Consider the following 18,022-nt stretch of genomic DNA (forward strand, 5'->3'; position numbering starts at 1 on the left):
TCACCAGAGGCAGGTATTACCTCACTGGAACACAAGGCAGGGTATTACCTCACTGGAACACAAGGCAGGGTATTACCTCACTGGAACACAAGGGCCCCCCAGTAATCAGTCACCAGAGGCAGGTATTACCTCACTGGAACACAAGGGTTTTGGCTTGTGAACCACAATCTGTTCTCGTTCATTGCCACAAATGGGGCAATAAGTTACATTAGAAATGTACATATGACTAATATTGAATACTTTTGCAATTTTTATCCACTTGGTGTAATGCAATCTTGTCTATTGTATGCAAAACAAAGAATTTCACTGTACCAAGCACATGTGACCATAATGTGACCAATGTTGGGTAGCGAGGCAGGAAATTCCCCAGAGAGATGGAACAGTGACTGAGATTCAGATGATAATTGTCGTGGGGGAGCATTCAGACAGGCTGTTGGATGAACGTTAAGATGCTGTGTGCGGCCAAACAGAATGCAAGTGGTAAAGGGTAGTCTAGTTCCAACCACTAACAGATGTCAGTGCAAGTGCATCAAGGGGAAACTAGTTGGGGGAGAGGTTTTTGCTTCCAGGGAGCTACAGAGGCCACCCATGTACTCCAAACCACAGTGGTCTCAGCCACGTCCACTGACAGCTCTGCTTGATGTCACGGAGAATGCTACTGTCTCAATTCATAAGTGATAGGAACAGAATTAGGCCATTCGGCCCATCAAGTCTACGCCAACATTCAATCATGGCTGATCTATCTTTCCCTTTAAACACCATTCTCCCACCCTCGCCTCATAACCCCCAACACCCTTAAACGAGAGCAAAGAGTGTTTAAACTAAACAAAATGATGCAATTTGTCCTTGCAGCAGCCCAACAGTTACTGGATTCAGACTGTTGAGGAATGAGACCACAGGTCTCCAGCCTCTGGTGACAGGTCCCTCCCCAAACAGGATGTCCAGAACGTGGAGAAACTTTAATAAAGAACTAGACCAAGTGGAACCGTTGGGCCCAACCTCTCCTGCATTGGTGCACACCCTCTCCTCCCCCCTCCCTCTCCTCCACCTCCTCCTCTCCTCCCTCCCCTCTCCTCTCCTCTCCTCTCCTCCCTCCCCCCTCCTCCCCTCCCCCCTCCTTCCCCCAAGGAGATAGATTCAAACTTTAAATGTGAATAACTTTACAAATATAACACCGATTTCAATGAAACCTTCCATTAGCACCAAAGGGACGATGGTGAGTAAGGTGGGCCTAGAATTGTCACGCTATCGTGTACCGTTTTGGCTGTAGTTCAGGAACAAACAAATGAGAGTTTTAGTATACAGATAGTCAGCAAGAACCAAAGGCAATGGGACTGAGTTTTTAAAGGTTGGTTAAACTTCACTAAATAGCGTGCAGTGGTAAAGGGCATTAAAAATAACCGAGGAATTTAGAATAATGGGACGTCACTGAACATGAACTAAATAAATGACCATCCAAAAAAAACCCCAGCTTCACATGGAGAGGCATGAACACAGATTGCATTGCCCTGAGCAACTCAAATATAGTCTTCCAGGTGTCAGAAGAGAGGATGGTAATTTAATAAAAAAGATAATGAAGAAAGGCAGGGATAAATGGTGCAGCGGGTTAGTGAGCAGATTGACCTGATCTTGATACCGCAACTGAAACATCAGCTAAGTCTAACCTCTGCACCTTGACATAACAGGCAGTGAGTCGGGAGAGGGAAGAAACTGATCAATAGATATCAGCATTACGCTACCATTTTCTCAGAGTACTCACCTCATTAATTAATAGCTTAAATACAGAAGGGACTTTGACTTCAACTTCATTTGATCCGAAAAAGAGCTTGCTACACAGAAAAAATCAACAATATATTTAGTACAGGGAATGTCGAAAATAATAACTTAAAACAATTATCCATAAATACTCCAACCTTACAGTGACAATAGTCTATGTGGTCATGATGTATTCCATTTTATATTCACAATTATCTTGGATATTAAATGGATTTTTAAAAATATTGAATTGTACTTAATGAAGACTAGCTACTGTGCCACTCCGTGAGTTACTAAGTCACACATGTAAACTGGACAGCATGAATCAATCTCTGGGAACTGCCAAAGTGTTAGCAGTGGCACCTCCCAATCCTCATACAACATCTGTTAATCCAGAACAGGTAGATTACAATATGGGGAAATGTCACTGAGAACAAAAGCATGGTGTTTAAGATATCAGATAGTGACACATCACATCGCAAAGCACTCCAAGTGATTATTGGCCAGGATAGTGTGCTGGCCTGGGAGGAACACTCCGATCTTTCAATGTGATCAGAAATCAATTGAACAAAGCTCGTCGCAACATAGCCACACTGAGAACTCCACCTTCAGAAATGGTTCTGTTCTTCCAGCATGACCTGCTTATGACGCAATAAATGCTATTCCCTTGTTATGTAACATCTGTACACTGTAAATGGATCGATTGTAATCATGTATTGTCTTTCTGCTGACTGGTTAGCACACAAAATCTTTTCACTGTACACGTGACAATAAATAAACTAGACTGAACGGAAGCAGCAGGGAAGCATTGTTGCTTTCTGTTTTCCCCTTCATTCCTCAACTATTGCAGTTCCCTGTTGTGTGGAGGACGTGATATCATTGCAGTCGGTTTCTGCGTGAGAACCAGAAGCTCCTCGGCAAGTCAGTGGCTGGTCAGTGCAAGACAGGAATCACTCGGGAAAGTACACAGTTTCAGTTCCTACACTCACACATCAGATGGCTTCTAAATAATACATCGATCATTGTGAAACAGACTTTGCTAAATAAATATAAAACCATGTGGAATGTGAAGAAAAACAAAAAGCCATCCCAAGATAAGAATCTGAAGCGAGCACTGTTCCTGCAAAGCCAGGCAATTGTGGCAAATGCAGAAATGTAACTCAGCCAATGTGCACAAATCTGCAGGCATAGAATACTTCCTCCATTTACCATCGTAAATCAAATAACTTTAAAGGTGAAAGGAGATGTACGGGACAAGTTTTAATGCAGAAGGTGGTGGGTGCCTGGGGTGGTGGTGGAGGCACATATGCTAGTGACATTTAAGAGGCTTTTCGACAGGCTCATGGATATGCAGCGAATGGAGGGATATGGATTATGTTCAAGCAGAGCAAATTAGTGATTTAATTTGAAATCATGTTTGGCACAGACACTATGGGCCAAAGGGCCTGATCCTATGCTGTGATGTTGCAGGCTCAATATTCTCAATGTACTTCAGATCACACTTCAGTGTAAAGTTATCTTGTACATCGGTATGTGTACAGCTGCCCTCAGTGTCTTCCTGCATCCTCCAGGGGCTAGTGATGCATGGATCAGAGAGCCCTGCAGTCTTTTACAAATCTCACACTCGTGTTTGGAAGAGAAAATAAAATGTAATTTTATCAAATGGAATAAATATGTTTCAAAGTAGTTCATGAAAGTAACTGAAGAAGGGTCTCAACCCGAAATGGCACCCGCTCTTCTCTCCAGAGCTGCTGCCTGACCCGCTGAGTTACTCTAACACTCTGTGAAACGTCACCTATCCATGTTCTCCACAGATGCTGCCTGACCTGCTGAGTTACTCCAGCACTTTGTGTCTGCCTTCATGAAAGTAACGATCAGACTGTAACTTTTCATGGATTTCAGAGCATTAACCTGAAAGGTTAACTGATTCTCTCTCCACATGCTGGAGGGAATGTGGAGTGTTTGCAGCACGTTCTATTCCCAAGATCGGCAGAACCTTTGTACTCTGGGTTAACAAATAACACACTAAATGATGGACCTGTGAAATAATTAAAGGAAGTCAAATAAATTCCAAATAAATTCAGGTTGTTCATGAGAAAGATGAACCATTCAGAAGGGCAAATGAATTAACCAATTGATCAACACTTTACCAATAAGACACAGAGTGCTGGAGTAACTCAGAGGGTCAGGCAGCATCTGTGGAGAACATGGACAGGTGACGTTTCACAGAGTGCTGGAGTAACTCAGTGGGTCAGGCAGCATCTCTGGAGAACATCAATAATAGGCGACGTTTTGGGTCGGGACTCCTCAAGATATGCCTACTTTGAAGAAGTTCAACTCCTTTCTCTGGGTCTGAAGAAGGGTCCCGACCCAAAACTTCACCTATCTCTTTCTGCAGAGATGCTGCCTGTCCCGCTGAGTTATTCCAGCACTTTGTGTCTATCTTCGTTATAAACCAGCATCTGCACAATACTTTACCGATACTCCTGCAGATCTTTACTCAGCCCGTTACTGTAAAGCGTGTGTATGGCTGACCATGAAATGCCTTCGGTCAGACCCCTGAGAAATCAAAAGAGACAATCTCAGTTTTCAATAACAACAAAATCACATGCAATTTTGATATCGCAGGGAGTTAATATTTATGCAGTTATTCCAAAACTATTCAATTTGATCAAAAATTATAATTTACCCAAACAATTGAGATTCTTGTAATCTATGTAAATTATGTTGCCCATTTCTTTAGCCAGATGGTGGTGAATATGTGGAATTCAGTGCCACAGATGGTGGTGGAGGCCAAGTCATTGGGTATTTTTAAGGTACAGATTGATTGTAAGGGCTTCAAAGTTTACAGAGAGTCTGGCCGGTGTGGGCAAATAAGACCGACGGGCCTGTTTCCACACTGTATCACTCTATAACTTTATGAGAGAAGGCAGGAGAATGGGGGTGAGAAGGAATGATAGATCAGTCATGATTGAATGGCGGAGTAGACTCGATAGGTCAAATGGCCTAAATCTGCCATTTGTCTACGGCTTATGATCTTATCATTTAAAAGGTAAACTTACTTTAAATCTTTAAAGTTTTGTAAGTAGTTGTTCCAAAAGTACTTTACACTATGGTGTTCAAAGTAACGAACCTAAAAACAAAACAAGAATATTGCAATACATTGTGTATGCAAGCAAAGAATTCCACTTGTCACATGAAAATAAAGTATTCCTATCCCCAATTAAATTTAACCAAGTATCAAAGTGAATGACGCCATTATTGGCTGGTATGAATCTTCCCCCCATCGACGAACTGCATACTCCAACCTTCCCCCAACTACGAACTGCACACTGCAAGGGCCAGGAAGCGAGCGGGCAAGGTCATCTCAGGACCTCTCACCCTGGCCACAAACTCTTTGAAGCACTTCCCTCTGGAAGGCGACTCCAGACTGTCAAAGCAGCCACAGCCAGACATAAACACAGCTTTTTTCCACGAGCAGTAGCTCTACTCAACAGTCAAAAGTCTATCGCCTCCTTTTGCTCTGGTATTTTATTTAATTCTTCACTTGTTAACTTATAATGTTATATTTTTAATTGTCTACTGTATGTCGTGTTGTTACTTGCGAGCAAAGCACCAAGGCAAATTCCTTCTATGTGTACATACTTGGCTAATAAGTATAAGAAAGTAACTGCAGATGCTGGTACAAATCGATGGTATTTATTCACAAAATGCTGGAGTAACTCAGCAGGTCAGGCAGCATCTCGGGAGAGAAGGAATGGGTGACGTTTTGGGTCGAGACCCTTCTTCAGACTGAAGAAGGGTCTCGACCCGAAACGTCACCCATTCCTTCTCGGGAGGAATGGGTGACGTTTTGGGTCGAGACCCTTCTTCAGACTGAAGAAGGGTCTCGACCCGAAACGTCACCCATTCCTTCTCTCCCGAGATGCTGCCTGACCTGCTGAGTTACTCCAGCATTTTGTGAATAAATACTTGGCTAATAAAATTTATTCAATTCAATTCAATTCAAACGGTCAAGGTATGAAAGAAAGAAAATCAAGTTTTCTCATTGGACACACAAGGATAAAATTCATAAAGAAGGAATAAATGTCCAAAAACTCTTTGCTACTGGCTGACAAATCAAGAGGGCAGACTCAGGAGTTCCACGTAAATAAAAACGAGGATGAATAGTAGATTGTCCCCAATCCCCCAGCACCCAAAAGGATTATTACAATACCAACTATAATATTAACCAGCATCTGCACTTCCTTGCTTCAACTATTACAATACGACTGAAGCAGATAGTATACCATGATGTAACGTAGAACTAGGCAAGCAGAAGAATAAGAGGGTGGTGAATCTGTGGAACTCATTGCCACAGAGGGCAGTGGAGGCCAAGTCAGTGGATATTTTTAAGGCAGAGATAGACAAATTCTTGATTAGGACGGGTGTCAAGGGTTATGGGGAGATGGCAGGAAAATGGGATGAGGAGGCAGAGATCAGCCATGATTGAATGGCGGAGTAGAATCGGTGGGCCGAATGGCCAAATCCTAATCTGATAGCTTGTGAACTTGTGAATACAGGAAAAGGGGATTTATGATGAGAGCAGATAACATTAGTTAGAAAGCTAACAGCAGCATGTTCCCTGGGGAAACTGGCTCTTTTAAGTTTGAAGAAGGCAGTTCTACAATTTCTTACCATCAATGCTTCTTTTGCTGATATTTTCCTGAGAAGCTTCTTCTTGCTGTGTTCAACATGATGCTGACCTGTGCACATTTCTTCATCGTTTTTCACTGACTTACTGATTTGGGATTCGGAATTTTCCATGGGGTCAGTACCGGTGGCTAATAACGTGTAAACTTTTGCACGGAACCAAGTCCTAAATTCATCCTGAAACAAAGGAAATTAATATTCCCCAAATAGCTGTGCTAAACTCTCAACCGTGGGCAAACATCAACGTTAGCAATCTTCAATGTTTAAAAAAAATGCATCTGAAAAAAACATCATATTTTATATGGTGGTGCAGTGGTAGAGTTGCTGCCTGACAACGCCAGAGACCCCGGCTCCATCCTGACTACGGGTGCCGTCCGTACAGAGTTTGTACGTTCTCCCTGTGACCTGCGTGGGTTTTTTCTTGGGAGTGCTTTGGTTTCCTCCCGTACAGGTTTGAAGGTTAATTGGCTTGGTATAATTGTAAATTGTCCCTAGTATGTGTAGTGTGTGGGGATCGCTGGTCGGCGCGGACATGGTGGGCAGAAGGGCCTGTTTCTCTGCTGGTTTTGTAAACTAATTTCAAGCACAACAGACCAGGAACTTGAAGAGGAAGAGACGACCGACGCATGAATCACGATGTTGCTGGCAGCTTCTGGCCAAATGGCACCACTTCATGATTAGCTTCATGGATAAATCAATTTAGTTTTGTGATGCTACTGCGAATATATATATGAAAGTGATGGAAGAATGTTTTATCATGTCAATACTTACCGTGGTTCTCAGCAGCACTATCTGAGCCTCTTTGAGGGATGTCTGGGTGCAGGTTGCTTTTATACTCCACTCAGGCATCCAGTAAAGCAGGAGGAGAAGGGAACCACCAGAGCAGACAACCCCAACAACAATCAGAACCAACTTCCACAGACATCGTTTATAACCGTAGATCTCCTGCAACAAACAGGCAGCATCATTAGTTGGGAATGAGACTCTTTGTTGCCCAGACAGTGCAATGTATTTAAACAAAAAAAAAAAAATGCTGGAAGAACTCAGCAGGTCAGGCAACATCTGTGGAGGAGATTGGAGGTAAGCAGATCTTTTTTTAGAGAAAGTGGTTCATGTCACTCGGTGTGAAATTCCCAGCTTCACTCTGAAGACATTTTGTTTTCTCCTCGAATGCTTTCACTTTAACCTTTATTACACAGAATGCTCCTTCCAACGTTTCTAAATTAGGGGCATAAGGAATTGCTGAGTAGCCAAAGCAAAAGGCCCATCAGTTTCCATGGCACTGCTTTGTAAACAGGTTCTTTCCAGGATCCTGAACAATACTATCCTTCAGCCAGATTCCAGACTGCTATGTCACTGTTATAATACAGCTACTTACAGGAGCTTGTTGTGTAGAGTCACTGCTGTGTGTTCATTACAGGAACTCCATTAAGCTACAACACACTTTGAGCTGGCATCAGGTCATGCAAGAGTTTATATAAGCACATAAGCTGCGGCTTGCCTGCAGTCCGTCTGTCTTTTGTGTTTTTTGTTGTTTTTGTCTGAATTGTAGTTTAATATGATGTAGTGTTGTATGTTATGTTTTGGGTGGGGTGGGGGGGTGGGAGGGAACGGGAACTGTAACATTCTCTCTCCAGAACGGAGACGTGACCTTTGTTCTGTGTCGTGTCTCCGTTCCCGTTGCGGCCTACCACCGGCCATTCACCTGGGAACACCTGGGGCTCTGGTTCGCAGAGCCCGCGGCGCGGACTCACCACCTGCGGCGCTGGCTGCCTGCGGATGTTGCGGGCGCGGCTGCGACTCGTCTCCGGAGGCTCCGGCGCGGGCCGCGTGGACGTCGGAAGCCCGCAGACCCCTGGGTGGGGGCCGACATCGGGAGCTCCGGCAACGGCAGAGGCAGCGTGTTCGCCCGCCCCGAATCGCGGGGCTTGGGTCGGCCCGCCACGGACCTTTCACCGTCCGGCGCGGCCTGAAATAGGCCGTTGACCTTTCACCGCCCAGCGGCGGCTTCAATATCGGGAGCCCCGACCGCCCCGACGTGGCAATCCAACAGCCTGACCGCGGGACAAGACGGCAGGGAAGAGAAAAATACATTTTGGCCTTCCATCACAGTGAGGAGGGACTGGAGGAGACTCACTGTGATGGATGTTTCTTTTTGTTTGGTGTTAGTTGTGATTGTATGTGTTATTGCATTTTTATTGATTAATCTTATTGGTCTTATTGTTCAACTGCGGGTAATGTTTCATTTTACTACACATTTATGTGTATGTAACAAATAAACGACTATTGACTATTGACTATTGACATCACACCTAAAAGCCTGAACAACTTTGGTGCAAGGAAATGAATTGCTTCAGTAAATGAACAGATGGACACGATGTCATCTTCCCGACAGTGGAGCTGCGGCTGTGGACTGGGAACGCGGCTGGAGGCCTTTATTGACGCGCCGCGGTCTCAATGCCTTCCGGATCGCCGTGTAGAAGCCCAGGTTGGGGCCCCGTGGGTCAGAGTCCGGGTCGGGGGAGCGGCCGACGGAGCCCAAGGCTGGGTCCCGGGTTGGCACCACAGAGGCGTGAAGTGGGGTATCGACAGCCGTGAGGCCTCAGCGGCGGTGAAGAGGCAACAGTGGTGAAGTCTCGTGACGATTGGGCCTCGGCAGCGGTGAAGCCTCGCGACGATGAAGCCTCGTGACGATTGGGCCTCGGCGGTGAAGCCTCGTGACGATTGGGCCTCGACGGTGAAGCCTCGTGACGATTGGGCCTCGGCAGCGGTGAAGCCTCGTGATGATTGGGCCTCAGCGGTGAAGCCTCGTGACGATTGGGCCTCGGCAGCGGTGTAGCCTCGTGACAATTGGGCCTCGGCAGCGGCGAAGCCTCGTGACGATTGGGCCTCGGCGGTGAAGCCTCGTGGCGATTGGGCCTCGGCGGTGAAGCCTCATGACGATTGGGCCTCGGCAGTGAAGCCTCGTGACGATTGGGCCTTGGTGGTGAAGTCGCATGACGATTGGGCCTCGGCAGTGAAGCCTCGTGACGATTGGGCCTCGGCAGTGAAGCCTCGTGATGATTGGGCCTCGGCGGTGAAGCCTCGTGACGATTGGGCCTCGGCGGCGGTGAAGCGGCGACAGCGGTGAAGCCTCGTGACGATTGGGCCGCGGCAGTGAAGCTTCGCGACGATTGGGCCTCGGCCGTGGTGAAACCTCGTGGCAACGTCGATGCTTCGCGGGTCGACCCGCAGTCGGCAGTCAATGACAGTGTGGAGGACCACCGTGAGGGGGGGGAGAGGGGAAGAACAATGGGGGACCTGGCATGGGGGGACCGCCGTGAGGGGGGAGGGGGAAGAACAAAAGGAGGAGCTGGCCTGCTTTGTAACTTTGTCAGCACGTAGGTGGCTGCTATTTGTATACATTGGGTATGCAGCAAAGAATCTCAGTGCCAGGTCACATGTGACAATAAAGTATTCCATTCCAAATGCAACATATCGTTACAATAATGCAAGTGTAGATTTAATTCAATTTCCTTCAAATACAGTGCATTTCCTGGATGTCGTGAATTGAAATTCTCATTTTGCCTCAGAGACTAACTCAGATTTTAACACTGCATTTCCAATCATAGCTGAACAGCTAAACTGAAGCAGCGTGATTCTGACTTATGGCTCAGCTATACCCCAGCTGATGACACTCAAGTCCAATGTCAGCTACTTCAAGCAAACATTTGATCTGATCTATCTCTGAAGCAGAGGCTAATACAGACAGACAGGTAAAACAGAATGTCTAGTTTAGCTATTTCAAGTTCCTTAACTACAGTACATTCCGAAAGTATTCAGACCCCTTCACCTTTTCCACATGTTGTAACTTTACAGCCTTATTTTAAAATGGATTAAATTCATTTTTGTTATCATCAATCTACACAATACCCCATAATAAGAAGGGAAAACAGGTGTCTAGAAATTTTTGCAAAGTAATTAAAAAGAAATAACTGAAATATCACATTTACTTAAGTATTCAGACCCTTTACTCAGTACTTTGTTGAGGCACCTTTGGCAGCGATTACAGCTTCAGGTTTTCTTGGGTATGACGCTACAAGCTTGGCATACTTGTATTTGTGTAACTTCTCCCATTCTTCTCTGCAGATCCTCTCAAGCTGTCAGGTTGGATGGGGAGCGTCGATGCACAGCTGTTTTCAGGTCCCTCCAGAGATGTTCGATCGGGTTCAAGTCCGGGCTCTGGCTGGGCCACTCAAGGATATTCACAGACTTGGCACGAAGCCACTCCTGCATTGTCTTGGCTGTGTGCTTAGGGTCTTTGTCCTGTTGGAAGGTGAACCTCCACCCCGGTCTGAGGTCCAGAACACTCTGGAGCAGGTTTTCATCAAGGATCTCTCTGGACTTTGCTCCGTTCATCTTTCCCTCGATCCTGGCTAGTCTCCCAGTTCCTGCCGCTAAAAAACATCCCCACAGCATGATGCTGCCACCACCAAGCTTCACCGTAGGTATGGTATTGGCCAGGTGATGAGCGGTGCCGCTTGGCATTCAGGCCAAAGAGTTCAATATTGGTTTCATCAGACCAGGAAATCTTGTTTCTCACAGTCCCAGAGTTCTTTAGGTGCCTTTTGGCAAACTCCAAGCGGGCTGTCATGTGCCTTTTACTGAGGAGTGGCTTCCGTCTGGCCACTCTACCATAAAGGCCTGACTGGTGGAGTGCTGCAGATATAGTTTCCTTCTGGAAGGTTCTCCCATTTTCACAGAGGAATTCTGGAGCTCTGTCAGTGACCATTGGGTTCTTGGTCACCTCCTTGACCAAGGCCCTTCTCCCCCAATTGTTCTGTTTGGCCAGGCGGCCAGCTCTATGAAGAGTCCTGGTGGTTCCAAAGTTCTTCCATTTAAGAATGACAGAGGCCACTGTGCTCTTCGGGATCTGCAATGCTGCAGAAATTGTTTTATACCCTTCCCCAGATCTGTGACTCGACACAATCCTGTCTCGGAGGTCTACGGACAATTCCTTCGTCTTCATGGCTTAGTTTTTGCTCTGACGTGCACTGTCAACTGTGGAACCTTATATAGACAGGTGTGTGCTTTCCAAATCATGTCCAATCAATTTAATTTACCACTGGTGGACAATCAAGTTATACATACATTTTAAATATTTTACAGCAAAAATGCAATGTATCGTCCATTTTTATATAAAAGGTGGTGAAAGGGAGATGGGTTAAAGGAAAAAAAGCAGAATCAGAAAGGTGGCAATCTGGCAGGTTATTTTACCATCTCATCTTCACTTTCCTTGTTGACATAATGCTTCTCTTCTTTCTCCATTTTGCCCCACAAATCCAGCTTCTCTCATTTGATAACTGCTGGAAGAACAAAAAATATTTAGCAAATTAACAATGCAGGTTTAGCATGACACATTATAATGTACAACCGTAATAGCTCTGTCTATGATAATTTTATATTTCACACCAGTTTTAAGAACTATCGTATTATCACTTAAACTGTAGTTTAATCTTTTATAATCAAATCAATTCACTGCAGACTATAATACCACCAAACAGGTTGCAATTATGCAAATAATCATATATTTCTCCAGTCATTTTTTGAGACGCATCTAGACAGTGAAATATAAAATGAAATGTTTTTTTTTCAATTTGGTAAAATATCTTTAAATGCAATCGAGCCATAGAATTCTCAGGTTACAGCATGAGATTCAGCCATTCGGCCCATTGTGCCCATGCTTACTGTCTACAAGCACAACTCTCTAGTTCTACTCATTGGGCCAATCTTCAAGTCCGTACAATACATCTACTAATTTCTTCTTGATGCCCACAATTAGATCTGCCTCCATGCATCTCCAGGTGGTGTACTCCAGATTCTAACCAAACTGTTGTCCTCATCATTCTTAATGCTCTTCCCTTGACCTTCCACGTGAGGCCTCACCTGGGGAATAGCCTCTGCTGATCCATCCTGTGCAGGTCCATTAGTGTTTCATATACTTCAATCAAATCCCCCTCAACCTCGCAGGGGAGCCGGGTTCAGCAGCATCTCTTCCAACCTATTGCACTCAGCACGTTGGAATGGTTAGCAACCGGGAGATCAGCAACAACAACCGTCGGCACAGCAAATGTTTCACCAAACACTCGCGCTCTGTCCGTCCGCCAAGATCTGCTGGATCTCCCGGTTGCTAACCATTTCAACTCCCGTTGAGTTACTCCAGCAATCTGTGTCTTTGAATTGCTGCCGTGTTCCTGATGCTGCCAGATACCACAACAAATATCATACGTAGCCATGAGGACTGCCTTTTTGATCACTCTCTGTCCCCTGCCAGAAAGCCCTTCTCCAGGTCCAAGTACAGCCACCTTTTCCCAAACTTCCTTTCACAAGTCGATCGCCCATTGGGCTGTAATTGGCTCCTACCTCATTTCAATGCGACAAAGTTCATCTCTACTTCTGTAGACATGATTTGTAACCCTATAGTTTCACATCTGCCCTGTTTCTTATACATACACACGGGTCAAAAGATTTTACCAAACAGATTGTGAATATAAAGACATCATTCCTCTGTACGTAAATACACAAAATGATGGAGTAACTCAGCGGGAACAGGCAGCATCTCTGGAGGAAAGTAATGCAGACAATTTGGGTTGAGACCTTTCTTCAGATTCGGAGTCGGGGAGAGGGAGACACAGAGATAAGTGTTAGGTGTGAAAACAAGACATCAAAGATCAAGGAAAATGCAGAATGGATCATTGTTCGCTGGGAGAAGCTGACAATGAAGAGTACAGAGATATAATTAAATCGGAGGGGCAGTCAGACTGGTCAGAGAACTGGGAAGGGAGAGGGGATGGACAGAGAGGGAAAGCAAGGGTTACTTGAAGCTAGAGAAGTCAATGTTCATACTGCTGGGGTGTAAGCTACCCAAGCAAAATATGAGGTGCTGTTCCTCCAATTTCTGCTGGACCTCACTGTGACGATAGAGGAGGCCCAGGACAGAAAGGTTAGTGTGGGAATGGGATGGGAAGTTAAAGTGTTGAGCAACCAGGAGATCAGGTAGGTTTAGGTGGACTGAGCCGAGGTATTCAGCGAAACGATCGCCGAGCCTGCCCTTGGTCTCGCCGATGGTCTGCTTTATCATGAACTTCTAAGAAGGGTCTCGACCAGAAACGTCACCCATTCCCTCTCTCTTGCCTGACCTGCTGAGTTGCTCCAGCATTGTGTAATACCTTCCAAGTACTCTAAACTCATCCTTTATAATGGTTAAGCTTAATTTGGAGTATTGCGTGCAGTTCTGGTCACCTCATTACAGGAAGGAGGTGTAGGCTTTGAAAAGGGTGCAGAGGATGCCTGGATCATGGGGCATCAGCTACAAAGAGGGGTCGAACAGACTTGGATTGTTTTCTCTGGAACGCTGGAGGGTGAGGGGAGAATTATTTTTTAGTTCACCCTATCACTCTGATCTGCTTGCACATTCTAATATTCTGCCAGCGAGTGCTTCCACCAATGGAACACAATGGTGGCTGTACAACCGTGCATTGCTTCTTGGAAACCATTTATATCTTACTTCAACGAAACAGAAATTAGCTTTGGCTTTTATTGTTACCAGGCTTAATGGTCATATAATTAGTAGGTGGGTCCGCTACCTTTGACTTGCTGTCATACTACTTAAATTTACTTAACACCTTCCGTGCCCCCAGTACCACATGCTTTAAAAATCAATTATTCTCGGTTGCAGTAGCTAATTCACAGCCTGGATAAGTGGTGAGGCCAGGCACACTCAAAACATTGAATTCATCCCATGCATCGCCCATACGTGGAAGCCTATAGACCTTGGTGCTGGTAAATGGATTAGCATCTATCCAAACGATGGATGGCATGAAGGGGGTGGGCTGAAGGGCCATGGATCTGTCCTGTGTAAGTTCATAACTGATAGGAGCAGAATTAGGCCAATCGGCCCATCAAGTCTACTCCTCCATTCAATCATGGTTGATCAATCTCTCCCACCCAACCCCATTCTCCTGTCTTCTCCCCATAACCCCTGACACCCATATTAATCAAGAATCTTTCTATCTCTGTCTTAAAAATACCCATTGACTTGGCCTCCACAGCCGTCTGTGGCAATAATTCCAGATTCACCACCCCCTGACTAAAGACATTCCACCTCATCTTCTTCCCAAAGGAACGCCCTTTAATTCTGAGGCTGGTGCTTCTGGTCCTAGACTCTCCCACTAGTGGAACAAGACTTTCACTATTCAGTAGTATCACTCACACAACTTCTTCCCGGCTACCAATACAACTTTCCACAACACTAACCTCAGCAAATACGTTCCTCTATGGACTGTGTCGTTAGGTTGCACTGAAGATAGACACAAAATGATGGAGTAACTCAGCGGGACAGGCAGCATCTCTGGAGAGGAATGGGTGATGTTTCGGGTCAAGACTCTTCTTCAGACTCAGACTTCGATTTTGCATTATTATAGTTACCTAGTCTCACGGTGATTAACTGATTGTATTTTTGATTGGTGTATAATTCTCTCTGCATTATTGTGCTTACTGCCCTGCCAGGCTGCAGCAAGTTAGAGTCTCATCGTTTTGTTTTGGGCACACATGACAGACCAAGAGCAACTAATCATTTGCAACCTACCAATGATTAGCCACAGTGAAAGCATGCTGACATAAACAGGCTGCTGTGATCACCATTAACACAGCTGAAGCGCTGATGTTCAAGAAAAGACACAAAGTGCTGGAGTAACTCGGGGGAACATAGATAAGCGACGTTTCGGGTCGGGACCCTTCCTCACACAGGGTCCTGACAGGAGCGATGATTCCCTGTTTTACCCTGAATCCCAAATACCAGCTGCCAGTGGTCACTGGACTGCTGTAAACATCAGGGGCTGCAGGGGGAGAAGAGAGTGGGGCAGGGGGAATATTGTGGGCGTGCGGGTGGAGGTGGGAGTGAAGAGTGGGGGGTGGCGGGGGGGGGGTGAGTGTGGTGGGGTGAGTGTGGGCGTGAGGGTGGCGGGAGTGGGGAGGAATGTGAGGGGGTGGGGAGCAGGGGAGGCGAGTGTAGGGATGGGGCGAGTGTGTGGGGGTAGTGTGGGGGGGGAATGTGGTGGTGGGGCGAGTGTGGGGATGGGGCGAGTGTGTGGGGTGAGAGGGGGAGTGTGGGGGGGGAGTGTGGGGATGGGCCGAGTGTGTGGGGGTGGGGGAGTATGGGGATGGGGCGTATGGGGATGGGGCGAGTGTGTGGGGGTGAGTGTGGGGATGGGGTGAGTGTGTGGGGGTGAGAGGGGGAAGTGTGGGGATGGGGCGAGTGTGAGGGGGTGGGAATGGGGCGAGTGGGGGGAAGGGTGAGTGAGGGGGGAGGGTGAGTGAGGGGGATGGGTGTGGGGGGGAAGGGGTGAGTGTGAGGGGGTGAGTGTGAGGGGGTGAGTGTGAGGGGGTGAGTGTGAGGGGGTGATTGTGAGTGTAAGGGGGGAGGGAGTGTAAGGGGGAGGGAGTGTAAGGGGGTGAGTGTAAGGAGGGGGTGAGGGGGGAGTGTGAGTGGATGAGGGGGGAGTGTAAGGGGGTGAGTGTAAGGAGGGGGTAAGGGGGGAGGGAGTGTAAGGAGGGGGTAAGGGGGGAGGGAGTGTAAGGAGGGGGTGAGGGGGGAGGGAGTGTAAGGCGGGGGTGAGGGGGGAGAGTAAGGGGGTGAGGGGGGAGTGTAAGGGGGGAGTGTAAGGAGGGGGTGAGGGGGAGTGTAAGGAGGGGGTGAGGGGGAGTGTGAGGGGGGAGTGTGAGGAGGGGGTGAGGGGGTGTGAGGGGGGAGTGTGAGGAGGGGGTGAGGGGGGAGGGAGAGTAAGAGTGTAAGGGGGGAGTGTAAGGAGGGGATGAGGGGGAGTGTGAGGGGGGAGTGTGAGGAGGGGAGTGTGAGGAGGGGGTGAGGGGGAGTGTGAGGGGGGAGTGTGAGGAGGGGGTGAGGGGGGGGTGTAAGGGGGTGAGGGGGGAGTGTGAGGAGGGGGTGAGGGGGGAGTGTAAGGGGGTGAGGGGGGAGTGTGAGGAGGGGGTGAGGGGGGAGTGTAAGGGGGTGAGGGGGGAGTGTGAGGAGGGGGTGAGGGGGGAGTGTGAGGAGGGGGTGAGGGGGGAGTGTGAGGAGGGGGTGAGGGGGGAGTGTGAGGAGGGGGTGAGGGGGGAGTGTGAGGAGGGGGTGAGGGGGGAGTGTGAGGAGGGGGTGAGGGGGGAGTGTGAGGAGGGGGTGAGGGGGGAGTGTAAGGGGGTGAGGGGGAGTGTAAGGGGGGAGTGTGAGGAGGGGGTGAGGGGGGAGTGTAAGAGGGTGAGGGGGGAGTGTAAGGGGGGAGTGTGAAGAGGGGGTGAGGGGGGAGTGTGAGGAGGGGGTGAGGGGGGAGTGTGAGGAGGGGGTGAGGGGGGAGTGTAAGGGGGTGAGGGGGAGTGTAAGGGGGGAGTGTGAGGAGGGGGTGAGGGGGGAGTGTGAGGAGGGGGTGAGGGGGGAGTGTAAGGGGGGAGTGTGAGGAGGGGGTGAGGGGGGAGTGTGAGGAGGGGGTGAGGGGGGAGTGTGAGGAGGGGGTGAGGGGGGAGTGTGAGGAGGGGGTGAGGGGGGAGTGTAAGGGGGTGAGGGGGGAGTGTGAGGAGGGGGTGAGGGGGGAGTGTAAGGAGGGGGTGAGGGGGGAGTGTGAGGAGGGGGTGAGGGGGGAGTGTAAGGGGGGAGTGTGAGGAGGGGGTGAGGGGGGAGTGTGAGGAGGGGGTGAGGGGGGAGTGTGAGGAGGGGGTGAGGGGGGAGTGTGAGGAGGGGGTGAGGGGGGAGTGTGAGGAGGGGGTGAGGGGGGAGTGTGAGGAGGGGGTGAGGGGGGAGTGTGAGGAGGGGGTGAGAGGAGAGTGTGAGGAGGGGGTGAGGGGGGAGTGTGAGGAGGGGGTGAGAGGAGAGTGTGAGGAGGGGGTGAGGGGGGAGTGTGAGGAGGGGGTGAGGGGGGAGTGTGAGGGGGGAGTGTGAGGAGGGGGTGAGGGGGGAGTGTGAGGAGGGGGTGAGGGGGGAGTGTAAGGGGGTGAGGGGGGAGTGTGAGGAGGGGGTGAGGGGGGAGTGTGAGGAGGGGGTGAGGGGGGAGTGTGAGGAGGGGGTGAGGGGGGAGTGTGAGGAGGGGGTGAGGGGGTGAGGGGGGAGTGTGAGGAGGGGGTGAGGGGGGAGTGTGAGGAGGGGGTGAGGGGTGCAGCCACACACACACAGTGCGGGGAGCGGACTCGCTGCCATGAGCTGTGTGAGCGGCGGCTCTGACATGGCGGATCTGTCTCCCCTCCGAGCCCCACAACCCTCCCTGGCCCCGCACTGATGCACAGTCTGTCCGTCCCTGCAGTGATGTGTGCGGCCGCACCGCCGCCATAAGGCACAGATTCACCCCACCCCACCCCCCGGCCCGGCCCGGCCCGGCCCGGCCCCGCGCTGCCTGTGTGGCCGCCCCGGGTTCGGGTTCGGGTTCGGCCCCTGCCCCCGCTCCGCGTGCCCGGCCTCACTCACTCACTCACCGTGGGCCCTGCCGTCCTCACGCCGCCGTTACCCGCTGCCCGTTATGTCCATGTGCGCGCCCCGCCGCTCTGCGTGTGC

At 48.9% G+C, this 18,022-nt stretch overlaps 1 protein-coding gene across 4 annotated transcripts in view; it reads right to left on the bottom strand.

Moving 5' to 3' along the window:
- LOC144599692 (polyamine-transporting ATPase 13A3-like) overlaps positions 1-18,022 on the bottom strand; it is a 60,494-nt gene extending 42,472 nt beyond the window's left edge. For 2 of the 4 annotated variants that reach the window (XM_078410906.1, XM_078410903.1), the window contains exons 1-7: positions 17,944-18,022; positions 11,704-11,789; positions 7,219-7,392; positions 6,433-6,624; positions 4,818-4,888; positions 4,234-4,314; positions 1,760-1,829 (exon numbers count right to left, since the gene is read on the bottom strand). In XM_078410906.1, coding sequence (XP_078267032.1) covers positions 1,760-1,829; positions 4,234-4,314; positions 4,818-4,888; positions 6,433-6,624; positions 7,219-7,392; positions 11,704-11,754 — 639 coding nt within the window. In that variant the 5' untranslated portion in view covers positions 11,755-11,789; positions 17,944-18,022. Of the gene's footprint in view, positions 1-1,759; positions 1,830-4,233; positions 4,315-4,817; positions 4,889-6,432; positions 6,625-7,218; positions 7,393-11,703; positions 11,793-12,372; positions 12,436-17,943 lie in introns of those variants that run through there. The other 2 variants (XM_078410904.1, XM_078410905.1) reach the window with 2 other exon arrangements.

The sequence above is a fragment of the Rhinoraja longicauda genome, chromosome 13, assembly GCF_053455715.1.
Source record: "Rhinoraja longicauda isolate Sanriku21f chromosome 13, sRhiLon1.1, whole genome shotgun sequence".
NCBI classification, from domain to species: Eukaryota; Metazoa; Chordata; class Chondrichthyes; order Rajiformes; family Arhynchobatidae; genus Rhinoraja; species Rhinoraja longicauda.